This window comes from Dissoconium aciculare (assembly GCF_010015565.1).
Source record: "Dissoconium aciculare CBS 342.82 unplaced genomic scaffold K489scaffold_4, whole genome shotgun sequence".
Classification (NCBI taxonomy): Eukaryota; Fungi; Ascomycota; class Dothideomycetes; order Mycosphaerellales; family Dissoconiaceae; genus Dissoconium; species Dissoconium aciculare.
This window is the reverse complement of record NW_022984954.1, coordinates 854,716-875,974: the sequence shown is the minus strand read 5'-3', so window position 1 is coordinate 875,974 and position 21,259 is coordinate 854,716. Positions and strand designations below refer to the sequence as shown.

Genomic DNA, 21,259 nt, shown 5'->3' with positions numbered 1-21,259 from the left:
GGGCGTTACGCACAGAATTCGCGAACACAAGAACATTGCACTGGACACACAGTACTTTGATGATTTTATGACTTCGGCGCTTGTAAGGAAGGGGATAAAAGTCATGGTAGCCGTATCGCTATTCTGTTCAGTAGATCTGCTATACCATTGCGTCTTGTTCTCATTGCGCCATCACGCTTACATTCATCGGAGAGAGCGACGACTACAACGACACGCGACCAACGACACAGAGATCTACAGGTCACAGAAACGGCATACGGCTTCTCGATAGGCTACCCTCATACGCAAGAAACTACGCCAAGCGACACCAACACCAACCGCGCACATTCATACGCACGCGCATACGTACAGTCGCAACAACTGTGACAGACAGTCCTTGCCGTCATTCACACTGAGAGCGTACTCTCGTGCCGATTGGAAGAATCACTCGGCAGGCCTAAGGCGACTGGCACTCCTCGTTGACGTCTTCACCCACCCATCAGGGCCATCACCCGTCGTCCTTCCACCAATCGGGGTCGCGACTTTGGCAACGGCAGACGGCCAGGCTGACGAGACCGGACCAAGGCGACGGTAACGAGTCAGAACGAGGCAGCGCTGGACTAGACACGCCGATCCCCGATTGCCCCGTCCCCACCCTTTGTCCTTTGCCTCGTGTGCGCGGAACAGTTCCAATAGGGAGACGAAGCCTGAGTGGGTGCTATTTTCAGTTGCAGCGTCATCCTCCTGCTCCTTCTACCGCTCCTGTGGGGTCGATTGAGGACGACGACGACGAAAATATCTTGTCTGCTATCGTGCGAGAGATCTCCATTATATCGCATTTCGACCTGTATCACAGCGGCCAAGAAAGGAAAAATCGACTAAGCCTTGCAGCAAGCAGCCCGCAGGCCAACAAAGAAATTGAAGGGCCATTTTCACAATTTTATTTTTACCGGTCATCTTGTGTGGGCGACAGTTAGACAGTCCCGAGCAAAGGGAGAGAGAGAGGGAGACAAAGGGAGGGAAAGAGGGAAAGGTGAGAGCGCCCGTGGACTTGATTGGACGAGTAGCCGCCCTCTCTGTGATTCCTCGTACATCAACCCAGCAGGGGGAGAGTTGGGGCTAACAAAAGATTGGGAAAGGCACCTGGCGGGCGAGCCCAGCTACCCGAACAAAGGTACGCTCTCCCTCCGCAATTGCGGGCGATCTGCTGAGGTAAGCCGCCCCAGCCTTGGCCCAAACTCCTGATTTGAGAGCTGACCGTTGTGGATTTCCCTCAGAAAAAAGTGAGACGAACAGAGCAGTCGCATTACTACCTCTCAAGTATCATCTCGTCAGAACAGTACATCCTGTGAGGATCGTGTTGTTGTGCAGCGCATATCATTCCATTCATCACCCAACACAAGCTGAACGACGGACGGCACGTGCAGAGGAAAGCGGCGGGCGGCAAGGCAGGAAAGCCACGAAACGAACGGCGCCCGTCATCTAGCGCCTGATCCGAAGCGCCGGTGTCATCATCGCCTCATTGGCAGGGAAATCCACCACCACCACCACCACCATCACACACCTGGGCACCTCTTTTTTTGTCTCCTGCAGTGTGGAAACAACCTCTCACGATTATTACTCCAGACGACATTTGCACACTTTCGCACTCACCAGCTACTCCTGCAACACTGCCACCACCACCATCATCATCCCTACTCTCCCTCAGCTCGGCTTAGCTGCAGCAAACACCCACTACTGCACGTAAAAGTACTCTCCTCGCGCGGACACCCCGGCCACGAGTGCGACCTCACCACGGCTCCTTCTGATCAGAATACGCGCCCGCTAATCCCTACCTCCCGCGCCCCATCCGGGCCTGACATCTATTCCGAGAATAGACACTACTCTCTTCTTTTCCTCTCCTTCACACGCACTTCCTCTCACGCCGCAAGAACAATATCCAAGCTTATTCGAAAATATCCTCGCCTGGCCTAATCGACTGGTTCCTGTTCGTGAACTCCTGCCGTGTGCTTGCTGCGCTGTGCGTCGGCATCGTGCGTCTATCACTTCGGATCGTCTCGTCCGGGACCAACTATACCAACACTTTTGCTGCTGCCGGTCAACAGTTTCCCGCCAACATCTGAAACACCTACACCTGCCTGAGCTTCTACGCCCTTGGCCTGCCTTCCAATCCTTCCGCAACACCTTATACCCGGTCCTGCCGTTCACCGATCTCTCGTTCCTCTTTTCCCCTCTTCATTAGAGGTGAACATCCGTCAAGCTGGCATCCCCAACGAGCCATCCATCTGGACCTCCTCCTGCCACGTCTCCACTGCCTCACCCTGCCGTATCTAGCTTGCACAAACGACGTCGCTCGACCACCGCTCCAATGGCCGCTGTCACCGTGACAGCTCCTGTCATGTCTGCTTCATCAGCGTTGAATGCCTCGTCAGCTTACGACAAGCGCGCGAGCAACTCATCGTTTCTTACGACTCCTGGATCGGGAACATTCCCCTCAGAGTTGCTCAGCCCAATGGCCACCTCGCCTGGTTTCATGCGCCGGGAAGATGCTCTGAAGACACCGATCACTCCACCATCTGCCTACCTCGACTTTCTTCGCAACATGTCGCCCGCGGTGATGAGTCCTGCCGCATCGGCGACCAGTGCTCGGTTCAGCTTCAACGAGAAGAACTACGCGAACGCCCTTGAGCGCTCCCTCGAAGCATTGAACCCCAAGTCATGCACTTTCCCTTCATCAAAACCGACCTCTTCACCTTTCCTGCCACGAGAGATCCCGACGACCGACTCCACTAGCGCCGCCAGCTCAGATAAGAACGCTAGCACAGTCACCACGACCTTCAACCTGCCACTCATCCGAAAGAACAGCCTTAACAACCGACCAGAGTCGCCGCGCCTCATTATTCCTCCTTCGCCATTTGTTCGACCCAACGCGCCGCGCTCTGCATCCGGAAACAATGCGAGCACCCCACGATCATACACAGGCACGCCTCTGAGTGCCCAGCCATGGAGCGCCAGCACCTCTTTCTCACCTCGGGAACGCCAGGACGCTGCACTTTCTGGAACACCTGGACGCGTTAGTGTGCGCCATGTCATCACTCGTACAGTAACCTACTGCCGCACACCGACGACCACCATGCCTTTGGAGCCCGCGCCTCGAGGAAAGCGAAGACGTCTCGGAGGACCAGGCTCCACCAACAGCGGTACCGAACGAAGCGATGTCATCAGGGAGTCTGCAGAGGAGGAGGTCGAGAGCGTCAGGTCAATAGGGACCACACTCTCTCACCGCAAGCGATCTCCTTCACAGCTGCAACAACAACAGCAACACCAACAGCAACAGCAACTCTTCGGTCCCCCGCTTCCACTCAAACAGGAGAAGGTCGAACCTCAAGAGGAACGCGACGAGAAGATGGAGATTGAAGAGGAACTTGACGAGTCATCACTCTCCTCATCCTCGTCGGTCGTCTCCTCGCTCTCGCGCTTGTCCGTCGATCTTGAGACCACCGAAGACAATAAGCCCGAGGAGACTCAAGAATCTGGCACTACGCCTTCCGCGCAGCTTACGAGCGCTCCTGCAGCACCCATTGTCTACGACACCGTCGAGTCCGCGGCCGCTGCCGCCATCGAGGCGATTACTAGCGGCTCTCATCACATCGTCCCACCACCAACACCATCACACCCACTACAACAGTCAACACTACCTCCGACCATCCCGGAGGATCGCGACATGGAGGATGCGAACTAAACACATCACCTCCTCCGCCTTTGTCTTTCGCTTGAAAGTTGAAATCTCGATCTCTCGCGCAATCTCCACATTCTGTTCATCTCTCAAACTCGTCGTACGTTATGGTCATGGGCGGCCTCCAGGGATTTTTGATTTTTTTTTGCCCCTTTGACCATCGTGTCTATCTCATGAACTTGAACCCTCTCTCACGCACAAAACTTTTCTTTATGTTGTTTGAATGTTTGTTTCCACTTCTCTTGTATCTCCGTTCATAGCGTCTTTTTGCCCCTAGCTAGCATGGCGCTCTACGGCGTCTTATCATAGGTTGTTGCCAAATATGAAAACATCTTGGGGTATCAATTACTTCTTACTTTTTCTTTGTGGTAGTGGAGTGACACTGTGTTTGGTTTCTTCACTCCAATGTTGTACCCTCCCACCTCGAACTCGTCAGTCTCAATAAGAGGCACGAGTAATGTTATGTGAATGATGATGACTCATGATGAGAGACATCGGCGAGGTCATTTGTTCGAGCCCTGCTGTATTCACGGTAAATAATAATTGTTATCGACCACATTGATTGCAGGCGAGAGAAATCTCGTTCATCGCAACCTTGTCAAAATGACACATTACGAGCGTAAAACGCAGTTAGAAATGCAATACGGTCATTTTGAGGAATAATAAGTCAAGTACATTTGCACCAGTGTAAAGGCGATAATGCTAAGAGGGGGGAATCGCGACGCAGTTGATTCGACGACGGAGCTCGTCTGATGTTTGTCATTTTGAACATGTGTGCCGTGGGCTTGCTGTCGAGGGAAAGAGGACAGTCAGCGGGGACGCGACGAAGTCGGCCGTGCACAGTGCGACGTCAGAGGGCAGTTGCCCAGAGTTCAACAATATTTTGAAGCGTCATTTCATTACGAATGCTGCTACGACATGGCTTGGCTGTACAAGTTTCTCAGGTCCTATAACAATGCAACTTCTATCTGACCTACCGACTGCCTTTGAGAAGTGCCAAAATCCTAGCATGACGGAGTTTGCTCGCCAGCATGTCCGACGCTGAACAAATGTCGCCCGGCGAGACGACAGCCGGCGCATTGGCTGCCGACATCGACAAGCTGCGCGAACAAGGTTCCCGCACACCACGACCATACCTACTGGAGGGACAAGAGGTTCTGCAAGATGGAACCGAAATTCGCGACCGCCACAACCTAACTCAGGCCGACGGCCACGCTGATGATTCGAAGCGCCGAAATGGCACAACCAACCGTCGTATCTCAGACACAAACGGGCACAATCGGATCCGACAACCATCTAGGCCTGGCATTGAAAGTGGATCAGAGGCTGACGATGAGCGACCCACCCTTGTGAAAGCTCTGCCACCATCGGTACTTCGGCCAAGGAAGGGTCTCAAGACCGGCGAGGATGACGAAGATGCACTGCTCACCCCTTCTCAGCTCGACGATGAAGGAAGGCGTCTACCAGACAATTTTGAAGAGCAAGGCTATGCGGTACATGTGAGATCCAAATCTGAGGATGCAGCGGAACTGGAAGTCTTGCGTCGCCGCCGTCTCGCTGAGTTCCTGCGAAGATTGTCAGAGGTCGCACTCATGGTTGCCATCGTGCTGGTCGTCCTTTGCGGCCGAGGAGTCGCAAGAGTCGCATGGCAGTGGAGTCTGGAGATTCTGACACACGTCATCATCGTCGTGGCCTTGATCGTGGCCTATCCGATCAAGCTCTCGATTGTGGATGAGCATGCGCGGCCAGAGAGGCTATGGCAACGCTTCCGTGTGCCTGCATCATTCGATCCAGCCACGGTACTCTATCCCCCGATATTACCTCTCCTCGTTGCTTTGTCAGTTGCACCCTTGAATCCGGCCGTGATCCTGCCCAACATCATCCTGGGTTTGTCGGCTCTTCCACAAAGGCTATTTCCACGTTCTAGTCGTCTCGGTGGCATCAACGCCGTTCATTGGCTGATTTCAATCATCCCACTTATCATCTCAAGTTATATCGCTGGCCCTAAAAGATCAATCAGCGGATCCATCACAGGCCTTTCTACCGAGACGCTCGTCTCATTATACCCTTTGCATAACGCCTTACTTTCACCCTTGCATTATCTCACTACTACAAGTCTACTAATATCCGAGCTGCATTTGCTTTCTGCGACTCTGATCAACCTTCTTTTGCTTGCGGCCTCCCCCCAGGCTGTGGTCCTCAAATCTTGTCTCTGGATCGGTGGCGTAATATTCCTTGTATTTTGCGGGCCTGTACTGAACTGGAACATCACGCTCGCGAGAGTGCCCAAGTGGAAGCTGAGGCGGCCAGGGCATGGAAAAGAGGAACGTCGATCTCTCGTGGACTCCGTAGCGGACCTCATCAATATCCAGCGAGCTACCTCTGCCTTTCGTGCCTCAACATCGGATCGTGCGGTCGACAGCGATGCCGATGAAGACGAGCCAAAGATTTCGATGAAGCTCGCAGCAAAGCCCATCGTGCGTCGCATCAACACCACCGTCCTTTTCCCGCTCTATGATACACTCACGCATGGTCCACACTCGGCAGTGGAAGACCGAGGATCCACTCGACCGACTCGCCCAAGAAGCAGTACGGTCCCTGAGCACGACATGAGGGGGACTTTTGAACCAAAGGGTGGCCCTGGGCGCTCCAAGTCCAGGACCAGTCGTGCACAGTGGTATCTTCAATTGACACCAGATCAAGCCTTCAGGCGTAAGTGGATCTACGCCACTTTCACATACGTTTGTGTGCTCATCGCCATCCTCGGCCCTGTCCGCTCGTACATTACATGGCGATCACTCGCAGAACAGGAACCGATCGGTTGGGCACTCGGCTATATGTTCGGCCAGATACCGTTGGTTCGCACATTTGTTGAGACGCTGGGCATCGAGACCTGGGCGTTCCTACCACAACAAGCGGGTGATTGGACAAGTCTACTCCAACACTTTCAAACTGTGCCTCTGGACATCGACGCCATCCGCGATGTGATCGGCGCTTCGAATGTCAGGCTTCTACTGCTTGGATACTGGGCATTTGTCTTGCTCGTAGGCCTCCTGGTCGTCTTCAGCTTGACCGCGTACGTGGAAGTAGACACTCGCAGAAAAGTCTTCCATGGCGTCATGGTCGCCATGCTTGCACCCACGATCTTTGTGGATCCTTGCTATTGTGCTCTGGCACTCTCTCTTGTCCTCACGGTCTTTCTGCTTCTCGAAGCTATCCGTGCGGGTCAGATTCCTCCGCTGGGAAGCGCGATTAGTCGTTTCGTGGCCCCGTACGTCGATGGCCGCGACCTGAGAGGTCCAGTCGTTGTCAGTCACATCTTCTTACTCATCGGCTGTGCAGTGCCGTTATGGTTCTCGCTTGCTTCAATGCCTCGTACCGGCGGATTGCCATGGGTAGGATGGGAGGTTGGTAGCGGCACTCGCGAGACGGCCATGGTCGCAGGCGTCATTTGCGTTGGCATGGGCGATGCTGCGGCTAGTCTGATCGGACGAAGATACGGGAGGCACAAATGGCTCTGGGTCGGCGGCAAGAGTCTTGAGGGGAGCGCAGCTTTTGCAGCTGCTGTCACCATCGGCCTCATGGCTGTCAAGACTTGGCTTGTGCTGGGAGGTTGGAAAGATGGTGGTCGTGCCATCACGGGCGGTTCTCCAGATGCACTGCTGTTTGGCTGGACGGTCACGCTATTCAAGGCATTCTTCTGCGCATGTGGCGCAAGTTTCATGGAGGCAGTGCTCACGGGAGCGAACGATAATGTCGTAGTGCCAATAGCTTTGTGGTTGCTCGTCAAGGGCACACGCTTGTAAGACATGAATCTTGATGATCTGATCATTTGTCGGGTACAAAACAAGTGAGTATTAGAGACGCGACATTTACAGTTGCGGTGTACGACGAGACAGCGTGATCACTTGGACTTCTCGCTGGATTCAATAACGTTCAAGAATCTATCATCATCCGACTCGAGACCAGGTGAATACGATGTAGACCAGATCGTCTGACCAAAGCAATGTGCATCGCCTGCCATGGCATCTCTCTATTACGGCCTCACTCTGTAAAGAGACGATGGCAGTTCCATCGCTTGACCGGCAAAGTTCTAGTATATAAGGCATACTGTATTTGACCTTCTCCACTACAACCACACCCATACAGGCAAAGCTCAGCGGGAACGTCTACAGATAAGCACCTCTGAACGGAAAACAAATCCCGCCCTTCGCTCTCGTACGCCAATATGACCATCCGGCCCATGAGAATATGGAATCCGTCGGTTGATTATGCGTTCTTGAAAAAGTGTGAGGGAAGGAAGAAGAATTTCATGAGTTACGAGGAATGAATTATCTCAGGTCGCTCACGAGCGGCCCACGCGTTCGGCTCGGGCCGCGTCCTTTTGCCTTCGACACCAACGGGATTCGACGCCCTCAAAATTTGTGCTCGCGAGAATTTCGTCTAACTTCTTACCTTCTTCTCACTTTACTCCATCGGCACATTCTCGCCGACTTGAGTTCATGGGCTCCGCCTTCTCGCCAGGGCATGCTATGAGTCTATTGCGCACGCCAGTCGTGCGGCATCCGCATGATGTTGTCAGTCATATCTCTGCTTGTGCAGCATGGCCAGCCGAGAGCGCACGCCGAACACGTGCTCTCATTATAGCAAAATGAGCATGCAAACTATCGGCGGCGGACGCGATGGAGTGGTCCCTCCTCGTGTCACCGGCCATTTGACAACCATCGAGACCTCCGTAGGCTCCACGATTTGCCTGCTTCCTGGCTCTCAATAGCCTGCCAAGCTTACTTCATCAATTGTGGAAGATCGAACAACATGGGAGCCAGACAACTCCCCGTCTCATCCACCCTTCTGTGCCAATGCTATGGCTCAGGAGGACTATATCTTGACGAACACATGCCCCGCTCCGCTGTCTGGAGGTCCGTGGGAATATTCTGGAATGAGAATGGAATTTCACGAAGGGCCCGTCCGTGTGAGAGATCGTGCATTGCGGTGTGTAATGCTGAAGTCTGCAAGAGCTGGTGTATGTTATAACGTGCGAGAACATGAGGGTGGCAGCATTGCGTGCCCACATCTGGCTACGACCATTATGAAGAAAGCTCATGCTATAAATATTTTGAGCAATATGAATTGTTATTCGTTATCCATGAATCACCAAGCACCTTGCATCCATACCGTCTGAATAGCTTTCGTAGCAGCACTGTCCTGCCGGTTTGCTCTTCGGCCAATAGTCCCAATTGAGTTGGGCATTCATGCCTCGACACGACACGCTCCTGTTTGTCCTTTGGCAGCGATCGTGGGCATAGGGCCTCTCTCACGCAACAACCAGGTCGTCGGGCCATAATCATGCAGATGATTCGAGATGCAGCAAAGAGCATGATTTAATCCGCCGCCAAGTTGATGAATGTTGAGATACCCCGTCCTCCGTTGTCATTCATCAATTGGAAGATCATCTTGTTCATGTGGTTTGGTGCCTCCTTGCCAGGCTTCGTGCTCGAGCCGAGATCGAACTTGGAGCGGTCAAACACGTAGAAGTCATCCGAGACGCGAACGAGAACGTTGTCTGCTACTCGCGTGCGGACGGTCTTGTACCAGTCGTCTAGCTCCTTGAAGGAAGGTGCGATGATCAGATAGCGCCATGACCAATCGTCGTTACTCTGTCGTCGATATTAGCTTGTCATACGCCTCTGAGAGACTCGGAAATGTCATACGTTCTTTGCGTAGGCGTAGAAAACCATGTTTAGATTTGTTGAAGGTTTTGTTGGACTAGAATTCTGTTTGGAAGCGATTGTGCAGTACGGAAAAGGCAGGACTAAGTGTGATGATTTGCTGGTATAAGAATTTCTGCTGGTCAACCGGAATCCCCACTCATTGCATCATGGTTACTCGATGCGTAACGTGATCTCCTCGATCCATCCTGTCTTGCCTGCAACAAATTCAGAATGTGGCTGTTGTTCCGCGAGATTGTCCTTCATGCCGTTGAGCTGCACAGTGACACAAAGGTCGAGTTTCGAAGAAGCTCTCGTAGCTTTCTGCATACGCCAGAGGGATTCACTCTAAGTCCGACCCTCAGAACTGCATGTGCATTACGCATGCATTGTGTTGTTGACGTAGCTATCGGCAAACCGCGAGAGCTGACCCGCGATGTGCATCACTAAGCGAACTCCGAGAAGCCGCGGCGTCTTGCTGCGTCATTCAAAGGAGCTTGGGTGCGATGGAGCTTGGGTGATGTCTGCTTGGTCATCGGGCAGACGAACGGGCTGTCCGCTTGTCATCAATCAAGTCTTCGCCAGCTGTGACCATTGAGTCTGGTCAACAGAACGACTAGAAGCTTGAAAATTTGGGCAACTCAACATACGGCTGAGATGAATGGAAGAAACCTGTCTGAGCTTCCGAAAGCTCGAGCATCCTGCTAGACTCGCCCAGGTACTTCGAGTATCGACGATGCAGTTGCAGATTACCTTCGTTGTCCTGTGCGGATCCATCCTGACATTCAATGAAGGATTCCCACCTGATGCAACATAGCCTGTCCAGGTGCTAGGATCTTGAATGGCAGTGGGACTCCTCGGCTGCGTTGGGTCGTACGCATGCCGTCCGGCGTAGACCTCGGGATGGCGAATCCTGTCACACGCCAAAGACCTCTGATGATTCTGCAGCAAGCTGTGATGTCAATGATCATGCTAAACGACATGATCATGCCGAGTCTGGTCGTAGGTGGCACGGCCCTACCATAGGTGTATTCCGCGTCGTATTCGACACGTCGACAGGATTCTTGGTGTCGAGGATCTGTACATTGCCTAGATGTACCTGGCATTGCACTAAGGAAACCAATTAAGCCCGATAATTACACGAATACTGAGCTGTTTGATAGATCCGTATTAGGCAAATACACAGAGCCTGCAATCACAAATCCATTGCCGGAAGGCGTGGACAATGAAACATCCGTGCTATGGTGTAAGTGCACAGAGCCTCTAGGCGTCATTCCCGTATGGTGTATGCAGCATGCATTCTCAATTGCATTTGGACAGCACACAGATCTTCATAGCGCCGGTGTGGCTCGCTGCAACACGGCTCAGGTGTTTAGATGCATTATCAACAATTATCTTGGTCGCTGCATATACCAATGCCGTCCAGCCAGGTGGCCTTGCATTGGTGGATTTTATTAGTGCTCAGCAAGGTGAGAGAACATCGCATCTTTGGGGCCCAAGTATATTATGAATACCTAGGTAAGTGGTACTCTTATGCACACAGTTCGTACCCGACAGTGGAAGCAGTGGGAATCATGCAACTAATCGGGTGTATCCACAGAAAGCTCGGGACAACCACGCTAGACCAAGCTCGGATGTACTCCACACTGCCGTTCCGCACGAACTGCTTCGGCAATTCGCTCCGAATCCCACACAGACGAGAATCGTGAGGTACTTTGATCACCGTTCATCGGATACTGAGACGGTATCATCCCGGCGTTCCGCCTCAAGACTTGTATCATGATGATTGTGGAGACAATGACAGCACTGGTCTGCCACGCAGCTACTTTTGCCGTCACGATTACGCATTCATAAACACCGCCGGATATGTCCGATGCCGATCTCCACAATTTGTACCCACGTGAGTTTGATCGATTATTTGGTTCGGTCGTTGCACGGATGCGCTGGCCAAGATAGAGTGGCATTATCAACGCGCCATGCAGGCGTCAACTTTTGCACTCTGCTCAACCGAGAACCACTTACTTGCCCGCGTCCAGCCTGGCTGTCGCTACCTCTTCGAGAAATTACAAACTATGACCCCCGTACTCGAGCATGAATCGATCCGCGATCCGGTCAAACGGTCTGGGATTATGCGTGTAGCTGTGCGCGGTATGCAAGCATAATCGTTGCTTGTGTGTCTGCTCAGGCCCACTGTACACCCAACGAGATCTATGCCAATACATACTCCCGAACAGGCACGGGTCTGATTGTCGACGCCAAAGGGACAGAAAAGGCGACGTGCTCGATCGTTACACGCGACACCTCGAACAAAATAGGTTCCAACACGAACAAGGCACATTGAGGTATCTCAGCAACATTTGCATTTTCAAGGACTGCGTGCAATTGATACGTCTAGTTAATCGTTCATGCGAACGAGAAAAGCGATGCTTTCTCGAATATTGAAGATCAAAGTTTGATGACCAGATCACGGAGATCACCAATATGCGCTCGTGTTTTGTCCGGTGCCTCGCTCAGCTGCATCCAACTTGAAAGCTGCTTGCTTGAGAGCCTGTTCGCGGCGTTGGACGGCGGTGTACTGCTCCTGCTGCGCGCTTGTGGCCTGGCCGTTCTGTTTGGCGACTTGGTCGCGCAAGGCTTGCATCTGAGCCTTTTGAATCTTTTGTTGTCTTTGTAGCTCTTGTGCTTGCTTGATACGGTCTTCTTTCTTTTGGGCGGGATTCAAGTCCAGCAATGCCTTCTCATCAGAGCCTATCGAGCGTCAGCTGTGACCCGCGCATAAGCAGAATAATCAGTGTTCACTCACCAATCGCCAGGATTCCAGCAACGTTCAGACCTTGGCCGCTCCCTAAGAGTCCGCCGAGAAGGTCCCCGCCGCCGCCGCTGCCACCGCCGGGAGCTTGCCCATTGTTTGCACCTCCAGAAGTAGCTCCGGATCCGAAGGATCCTGATGATCCGTTGTTATTACCTTGCCAAGATGGGTAACCACCAGCGGTTTGGGCGGGCGCTGAGCTCGACGAATCGATCGGCTGGAATGTCACCAGATGGGTTGGTTGTCGTGTTTGGGGGTCTACAATGTAAGCTTGGTAGGTTCCTGGAGGAAGGCGGCCTGACTGCTGCTGTGTGGAATAGTTTCCTCCAGAAGAAGGCTGGGCCAATGCTTGTTGCAGCGCGTAGGGATCTGTTGGTCCTAGGACATGGTCCAGCTTTTGCATTTCGTGGTTCTCCAAGAATTGAGATTCTTGAAGCTGTTTGGCGGCAGCTTGCTGCTGCGGGCTGGCACGTCCGCCCTGGGCGTTGACCTGATCTTGGAGCTGCTTCAGAGCTGCCTGACGCTTCTGTTCATTTTGCTTCGCTTGAGCAGCTTTCTGCGCCTTTACCGCCTTCTTCTGTGCGGGATTGAGGTCGAGCAAGGCCGGATCGTCGGAGCCTACCCTCATATTAGTCTCGCATAGATAATGTTCTCTCGAAGCTCACAACATACCAATACCGACAAGGCCGATCAGGTTAAGGCCTTCACCGCCGCCGAGAAGCCCTCCTGTCAGGCCAGTAATGGCACCCAGAGGGCCCCCTTCGCCGGTCAGACCGCCGGTCAAACCACCGAGGGCTCCCAGAGGGCCCCCATCGCCAGTCAGACCACCAGTGAGGCCCCCAACGGCGCCCAAAGGACCGCCGCCACCAGTAAGTCCGCCGGTCAAACCGCCGACAGCTCCCAGAGGGCCCCCATCGCCAGTGAGACCACCAGTGAGACCTCCAGCAGCGCCGAGCGGACCACCACCACCAGTCAGTCCTCCCGTGAGGCCTCCGACGGCACCCAAAGGACCACCGCCGCCACCAAGTCCACCAAGAAGACCTGCCATTTTGGAGTTTGAGTGAGAACCGAGTAAGTACCAGGCTGAGGAGAGACGAATCAATGAATGCTTGAGAAGTACGGAAACAGCAAAGGAAGCATATATCGCCGGTGAGACTCGAAGGGGTGCGTAACTTTATGCCCGATTCGACGGAATAGCAGATTATGACGCGTTGAAACTACATCGCTGAATCACAGGACTGAAGTAGCTCATGTCTCCTCGGATTGAGCATTGATACACGTTGAATCGGATCGTCTTCTCTTCCTGACCTCGAGTGTCGGAAGCAGCGTCTTGCAGAACACCAACTCTCGAACGATCAGGCGCAGTCGATAGGTTGGCATTAGCGAGCTCCAACATTTCGACTGCTGGATTCTGATGATCGGCTAAGGGCTGAGGTCCCAACGGAGGACACTTTGATGGTGGGATGGGGTTGGTGAGGTACTGCGGCATCATCGAAGTTTACTTCCGTGTAGTCTGTGCTGAGGAACGCGGGCCGGGAAGGATGAAGCTCGGCATGTGCGTGCGTGCGGACCAGTTCATGGGTGGACCCCAGATTTCGCACTAGAGCTAGTCACTCTTCCTTGGGGCAATGCATGGACAGTGTTCGTGACATGACAACATCGAACAACACATCGTCACGTATTTCACATTGGAACTGCGACATCTGGCAGGAACAGGATGACGAATCGAGGCATGTACATGCAGCTAGACCAGACGACTCGAAGATGCATGCATCCAAGAGAACCGGAACGATGGGCGAGTGGACGGCCGTGGATACTCTCAATATCGCCCTCGATCCACTTGAGTACATGAGACTACAGCAGCATGCGATCATCCGACGTGGCCATTGCGTACGACACCATAAATCACGACTCTTTTCATCACAGTGCTGCCTGGTACAGTTTGGTACGTCCAAGCCCGTGTCGGGAATTCATCTGGCCAATCAATGACGAATCAGTAGCTAAAGCATGCTGAGACCATAGCACGCATCTGCCTACATGGCTGTTGTGCAAACACACGTCTACATACGGTCATTGGAGCTAGATCTGCGATGCCGCAATAGCATTCAGGCCGCGTCATGATTGCATACCTGCATCTCAACGAAATCCTCCTCGCTTGGGAAGGCTTGCGAAGATCCGACTGATGTCGTTGTACGCGATCTCGATGTTCATGCAGCTCAGAAACGTCGATAGTAGAGGGGGCTGGCTGGGTAGTTGATGCCGCATCAAGGCCGTGCTACTGTCCTCGGTCACATGCAGATCAAGCATACTTGTGAGACGATGCAACCGTGCAAAATCAGCCGTGAAGCAAACGCTCCCTCCATAGGCACAGTGGAATTTCCAAGTACAGCTCGTTCGCTCTTGCATATATGAGCTCTAGCTCACGCTCGCGCCCAAGTCCTATACTCTCCAACGCTGAATCTCTATTCTGACTTCACTTTCGGTCGGCTTTACAACATGTCGTCCCAGGAGCCAACAGTGCCGTCTGCTTTACCTAAGCAGCGGCAGCTGAAAGCTTGGAAAAACACACATCGTGAGCCCGATGAATCCGAGCCCGACAACAAGCCCAAAGCACCGTTGACTACGACTCGTCCAGAGCCAAAATTTGATGAAGAGGATGACAAGCCGGAACCCCCGAAGACTTCGACTCAACCTTTAGGAGGTACCGACACCGGTAGCAATTCAAACGTCCCCGATGAGGTTCTGAACAAACAATTGACCGACGCCAAGAATAAACTCGACAACGCTCAAGCCGAGGTTGACAGACTCAAGCAACAGCTCAAAGACGCCGAAAGTTCTAAGCAAGACCAGGAGCGCGAATGTGAAGCTGCCAAAGCACAATTGAGGCGCGATCTGGAGGCTGCCAAGTCTGGATCAGGCGCAGCAGATGATCTACAAAAAGCGCTAGCCCGGCTGCAGCAAGCAAAGGAACTTCAAGAGGGCGAGTGTGAAGCTACTAAAGCACAGCTGAGGCGCGAATTGGAAGCTGCCAAAGCTGGTTCTAATGCAGCAAGCGACCTGCAACAAGCACTCACTCGACTTCAACAGGCAAAAGAGCTCCAAGAGCGTGAATGTGAAGCTGCCAAGGCACAATTGAGACGCGATCTCGAAAATGCCAGAGCGGGCGCCTTGGCGCCTAACGACCTGCAGCAGAAGCTGGCACAGCTTCAACAGGCGAAAGACCTTCAAGAACGCGATTGCGAGGCTGAGAAGGCAGCATTGAAAGCGCAACTCTCAGAAGCGCAACGACGTGGGAAGGATGCTACCGATGGAAACCTGTCAAGCCTCCAACGTGAACGTGATCGAGCTTTCGAACAAGTTGACTCAGCCCGCGCCGAAGTCGACGACTGGAAACGCAAGCTGGACGAATGCAGACAGAACGGCGAAAAGCTGAGGACTGATCTAGATCTTCTCCGTCGACAGAGTGCACAACGAGAAAAGGATGTCACTGACGCCAAGGCTCGGGTCATTGAAGCCGAAGACGAATTACGAAAATGCCGCGAGCATGGACTCCAGCTCAACAAACGTCTCACCGATACGGAAAGACAGCGGGACGAGTGTCTACAAAGCAAGAAACCAACGAATCCCCTGGATACTAATATTCCTGAAGTACCCCACAATGGAGGACAGTCAGGTCTTGGCAAAGGTCCTGACGGCGAACGCCCCGGTGGCCCAATCCAGCCGCCTAAAGGCCCGCCAGGCTTCGGAAACTTTCCACCACCACCCCCTGGTTGGCCACTAGGCTCTGCATGGCCACCTGGTTCAGGTGTCGGCGGCGGAACTCAACCGCCTCAGGGCCCGCCCGGCTTCGGTACTTTCCCACCACCTCCTCCCGGTTGGCCGATAGGCTCTGCGTGGCCACCTGGCTCAGGCTCTAGCTTCCAACCCCCTTCTGCAGGCAGTGGTCTGCAGCCGGGTCAAAAGGGAGGCCCTGGATCGGGCACAGGCGTGGGTGGAATCACCTTCCCTGATGGTACCTCAGGCTCCACAAATGGAGGAAGCACGAGTTGGACACACTCGAGCCAATGGTGGACGACAGATGGGTCTGGGAAATGGACTACTGCACCTGAAGGCAAGACACAGGGATCCGATGGCAAGCCGACATATGTTGCGCAAGGATACTGGTTCCAAGAATCCACAGGCCGATGGATCTTTGCCACTCAGGGTCAGAGATTCCAGAACAGCCAGGGTACCAACGTACACTTTGTGCCAAACTACGCCTTCAAAGATGCCAAAGGTGTCTGGGTGCAAGAGTCCAATGGTTGGTGGTACCAGAACAGCTCGGGAAGCTGGACCAAGACTACCGAGAATGAAGCCAAAGCAACGCAGACTGGACAGGCCGATAGCAGACAGGAGTACACTGGTGCTTTCCAGGATGACAAGGGATCTTGGATATATGTGACCCGTGGTCAACGATACACGAACACCAACGGCAACCTGGTCCAGTTCGCTCAGGACTACTCTTATCAGAACGCTCAAAACACATGGGTCCAGGGCTCGAATGGATGGTGGATCCAGAATAGATTCGGGTCATGGACTCAGGTCACAAAGGATGAGGCCGAAAACTCCCGGACTCAACTCGGCCAGGGAGGTTCCAACCAAGGCAACACTTGGCAACAAGGCACCTGGCAACACGGCACCACCCAAGGCAGCACAACGCAAGGAGGTAATACCCAAGGCGGCACTTCGCAGGGTGGTACTACCCAAGGTGGTGTTGGGCTCGGACAAGGAGGCCTTGGACAAGGCGGCATTGGGCAAGGTGACATTGGGCAAGGTGGTGTTGGGCAAGGTAGTGTTGGGCAAGGAGGTTCCGGACAGGTCGGGCTCGGACAGGGCGGGTCCGGACGATGGGAATTCGGACAAGGCGGCACTACACAAGGTGGCCTCGGACACGGAGGCCTCGGACAAGGTGGTAATGGGCAAGGTGGTGTTGGGCAAGGTAGTGTCGGGCAAGGAGGTTCCGGACAGGTCGGGCTCGGACAAGGTGGGCGTGGACGATGGGAATTTGGACAAGACGGCACCACTCAAGGCGGAACCGCACAAGGTGGAATTGGACAAGGTGGTGTTGGACAAAGTGGTGTTGGACAGAGCTGGTCGTGGCAGAGCGGGCTCGGACAGGGCGGACTTGGCCAAGGCGGTCAAGCCAACGGCAGCACATGTGATGAGCTGCGCGCGCAGATGCAGCAATTGCGTGCGCAATTCCTCATTATGGATGAAGCGTTGCAAAAGGGCTGTGGTGGCAAGTCAATGGGTCCGATTCGACCACCAGGAAACTCTGAGCTGCTACAACAACAACCAGCCCTTGGCTTCTTACCGCCTGCAGCGGGTGTCGATTCGGTGCAACCATTGGCAGGCGCCCCTGGAGCCAGCGGAGACATCAGTTCCATCTTGCAGGATCTGTTGAAATGATGTTGGTACTACAAGTGGGCGACGAGATGCCGGTCGACTTGGCTGGCGCATTGATATAGTGATCATGCGGAATATTATAAAATAAAATAAAATAAAAGGTGAAATTTGCTTTCAAGGAATCCATGCCCGAAACGGGCACGAACGATTTAATATTGCGTGACGGTAATGCGTAACGATATCAGGGCCTATTCGCCTCTCGTGGCAGAGAGATGAATGATTAGATTCCGAGCATGTCCATTCTGCACACTCAAAAGCAGGTCACCAACTGCAGTCCGTTGCCTGAGGCACCATGTTTCTAATTCATCGCGCCGTCAATTCGTACAGCTCACACTTGCACTTCGTACTTGTCATATTGCGCTCAGCATGGTCGTTGGTATTCTCGGCGCTGTTGTCGCTCGTCCGGCCATTGTTGGAAACATCGAAGCTGTTCGCCATGGGCAAAAACAGAACCAACGCAAAGTGACTCAACTCTTGTCAAACCCTGGGACTGTATAAACTGGTCGCACGTGCGTGTGCATAAAAAGCCTCAAGTCAAACTTGGATGAGCTGATGTAATAATCGGTGCCTGCTGTCAGATCGGACAGCCAAGACAGGGACCATGTTTGCTGTTGGACATGTATGTGATCGGTAGCCTGCGAGCCGGGCAGTGCAGAGATTTGCCATGACGACTTCGTTGCGAAAACTTGACGAGCGGCTATGCGATTGTGGGCAACGTACATCTGGTCACCTTCTCCGGGCTGGCTATTCTGGAGAGCCAGTTAATTTCGTTCTGGGGTCAGTGCGTGGTCTGTAAATACGTCAGAGCACCTGGTGCGGGAGTCTTAATTTTCCGCAAACCAATGTTCAAGATACAGTCAGCACACCAAGTTCCTGCTAGCGTTGCTCTTTCTCGATATCACTCGTGCGGCGCGAGACGAGGCTCACATACGCCAGCTAGCGATGCGCTTTTCAGGCACTCTTAGGAGTGTTGAGCCGTGCGGCGCCTTCACAACATATTGCGGGGATACGTAATCACTCAGCCTTGGCATGAGTCTCCCCAGGGTGGCCTGATTTGTCAAGATCTAGAACGAAACCATCGAAACCTGGAGAGATATCATCAGGATTGTACGACGACGGCTGCCCAACAAGTCCAGCAGGTTCGGCCAAGGATTTCAAAGAATGCCCTTCCGGACCGGACAAGGCCGGGCGCGTAGTCGTTGAAAATTCTTCATATCCGTGTCCTTATCGCGTTTGGAGTTCAACATGGCATGATCTCTGGGCAAGATCGGTACGCGTCTCATCCTTACGAGTAGAGTAATGCCCGAGCACGTTTCAGGATCTGTATGCCTTGCAGGTACCGCATTGGCGGGTGTTGCTCGGCGCATAAAAATCCTTTTTTGTGGCTCATCTCGCACTTTGAAACAGGCCTCCTTTATCCATTTTAACCAACTATGAATCTTCCACTGGTGAAGCACAGGCGTCAAGAGGCGGTAGGCAGATGAAGACAACACACGTCGTTTCACTGTATTAGGTTCATCTCAAAAGACGGTGATTTCCCAGGATGTGGCTTGACACGTCAACTAGCGCGAAATGCATAAAAGCTTAAAGCGAAGGGTGGCACAGGGGTGGACGCCTGCGACCACAACGCTGCTTTGGACTCCCTACCCTTACGGTGACAAGAATCCGTCGTGGCAACGCTGCAAACACCGGCCGCTAATACCGATGTCCTCACTCTGCATCTGCCTGTTCCCGACGAAGAAAGGCGACATAGGCTTTGTGAGAAGCTTCCGTGCAATCAAATTCGCCGAGCAAACAGAGCGCGAGTCAATCACGATATGGTAAACCACTACATTATATCCAGCTCGTCTGTGCTCCCATTGGTGTTTCATACTCGACGAGCTGAATGACGCCATAGCGTGTCGACCTGTGTGTGTCTGTGTGTCCAGGAGTGCGCGGTCCTTCATATCACCATGCTGAGGATAGTAACCAGGTTTAGCTGCACCACGGAAGAGGCGTCTATGGTCAGTAGCGGTGAGTGGAATCTATCTGCGGTACAAGGCTCGTTGCGCTTCGCCTCCCTCGCAGCACTCCGCACATTTGCCGTCCTCCCTCCTCGGAGGCGAGCTGCTTACGTTGCCCCATCGGGTCTTGGAGCGACGACGTTCGTGTGTGCGAAGATGAGTTTTTTATTGCAAGATCGATACATGTTGACATGAGTTCAGGAACCATGAGATCGTCCAGGATGATGAATCCCGTGAGATGCCATTGCGATCATCCGCATGTGCATTACATCGGCGTGAAGCAAAAAGCCATTATTTCATGGACATTGGCCGGTACCTGCGTACAGTTCATGCAGGCTTGCCACAACCCAGACGCATGCACAAGTGCAGAGACATTTTCACACAAGTATTCACCAGCTACACCCGCAACGCATCCTTGCTGCCACCCTTTCGTCTGCTTTTCGGCCAGACAAATCCGGGATCCACAGCTACAATTCGCGCATATGTATTCTCAGGCCATGACACTGCATTGTAACACAACGAGATATATTGTGCTTCATCTTACACATCAAATCAAAGTTGAATTAGGAAATCCGTCTCCGCTGGACAATATAATACATTATACTCAAAATCATCCTACGCTCCCACGACCATAATTCATACGCATGACATTCTCAATGAACGAACACTGGCACTCATCTGATCGGCCGTCCCGCTTCTTGCGTAAGGTAAAGCTGGCCTCGAAGTTATCGTATTCGACCATATGCACGACGCCGGTACTCGAGTGGATGCTTTAATCGGCGTCAGAAGAATAAGGGTAAGAATGGCATGCCTACATCGCGCGCACGTTGTTTTGAGGATTGCTGGAGACGCTGGCAGGCCCTGAACCTGTCTGATCCAGTGTCAGGAGCCCGTCCGGATCACCATAAATGCCCGGGTTGTGTGGAGAACTCGTAATTGTAAAGTTATGGAAGTTGGCGCGACCAGGTCGAGGCGGATTGTCCCTGGTCGCTGCGGATAATTTTTCGACTTCACACTTTGCTATTTCACCTCCAACGTGAGCTTTCACGTCTTCATCAAAGGATCATGACAGTGGGTTAAGGGGCGACAGACCTTGTAGGTGCGAGGGCGGATGCATATGTGGTAAGGGGCCACCGAGCGAGCGTGATATTGTCAAATCATCGTTCGTGCCGATGTGTAAAATGCCATCTTCCGTGTGACAATGGTTGCATGTCAACAGTGGACGCTGATGAATGCATGCTGAGGGGGAAGATCCTCCCATGGAATCACTCATCGTTTCGAATACTCCGTGACAGGTAGAACGGATAAGCGCGAGGACAGAGAATGGGCTGTGCGAGAGCCCTGGAATGTCAAAGCTAGTGCTTCCACGATGAACGTATGTGACTTCGGGGTAAAGCTGAGGATGTGCGAGCACGAAGAGGAGGACGAGAAAAGCTCACAGCCTGTCTTGAAGCTCTTTTATAGTGTTTCGAAGCGCTCCTCTGTCCCGATGTGGTCTCTTGGGATAGACACTGTATGCGACGCTTGGACTACTAACAATTTATGTTCTTGGCTACGACGTATGCTCTTCGGCGGTTCG

The 21,259-nt window shown here is 53.1% G+C and overlaps 5 protein-coding genes across 5 annotated transcripts; 3 read left to right on the top strand and 2 right to left on the bottom strand.

Annotated features, from left to right (window-relative positions):
• Nucleotides 1-2,347: 2,347 nt before the first annotated feature.
• On the top strand, nt 2,348-3,721 carry K489DRAFT_408662 (uncharacterized protein; the record flags this gene model as incomplete). The annotated part of the gene is made up of 1 exon (XM_033607507.1): nt 2,348-3,721. The coding sequence occupies one exon, from the start codon at nt 2,348-2,350 to the stop codon at nt 3,719-3,721; it is 1,374 nt and encodes a 457-aa protein (XP_033461299.1).
• Nucleotides 3,722-4,618: 897 nt separating this feature from the next.
• K489DRAFT_378682 (uncharacterized protein) lies at nt 4,619-7,797 on the top strand. Its single transcript, XM_033604460.1, has one exon. It carries the CDS (start codon nt 4,747-4,749, stop codon nt 7,519-7,521), a length of 2,775 nt encoding a protein of 924 aa, XP_033461298.1. The 5' UTR covers nt 4,619-4,746; the 3' UTR covers nt 7,522-7,797.
• A 1,299-nt stretch (nt 7,798-9,096) lies between these two features.
• On the bottom strand, nt 9,097-9,453 carry K489DRAFT_408660 (uncharacterized protein; the record flags this gene model as incomplete). The annotated part of the gene is made up of 2 exons (XM_033607506.1): nt 9,097-9,372; nt 9,427-9,453. The coding sequence occupies 2 exons, from the start codon at nt 9,451-9,453 to the stop codon at nt 9,097-9,099; spliced, it is 303 nt and encodes a 100-aa protein (XP_033461297.1).
• Nucleotides 9,454-11,990: 2,537 nt separating this feature from the next.
• On the bottom strand, nt 11,991-13,095 carry K489DRAFT_178321 (uncharacterized protein). The gene has a single exon (XM_033599438.1). The coding sequence runs from the start codon at nt 12,858-12,860 to the stop codon at nt 12,219-12,221; it is 642 nt and encodes a 213-aa protein (XP_033461296.1). The 5' UTR covers nt 12,861-13,095; the 3' UTR covers nt 11,991-12,218.
• A 1,633-nt stretch (nt 13,096-14,728) lies between these two features.
• Nucleotides 14,729-17,680, top strand: K489DRAFT_369156 (uncharacterized protein; the record flags this gene model as incomplete). Its single annotated transcript, XM_033603014.1, has 1 exon — nt 14,729-17,680. The coding sequence occupies one exon, from the start codon at nt 14,729-14,731 to the stop codon at nt 17,678-17,680; it is 2,952 nt and encodes a 983-aa protein (XP_033461295.1).
• Between the last annotated feature and the right edge of the window lie 3,579 nt (nt 17,681-21,259).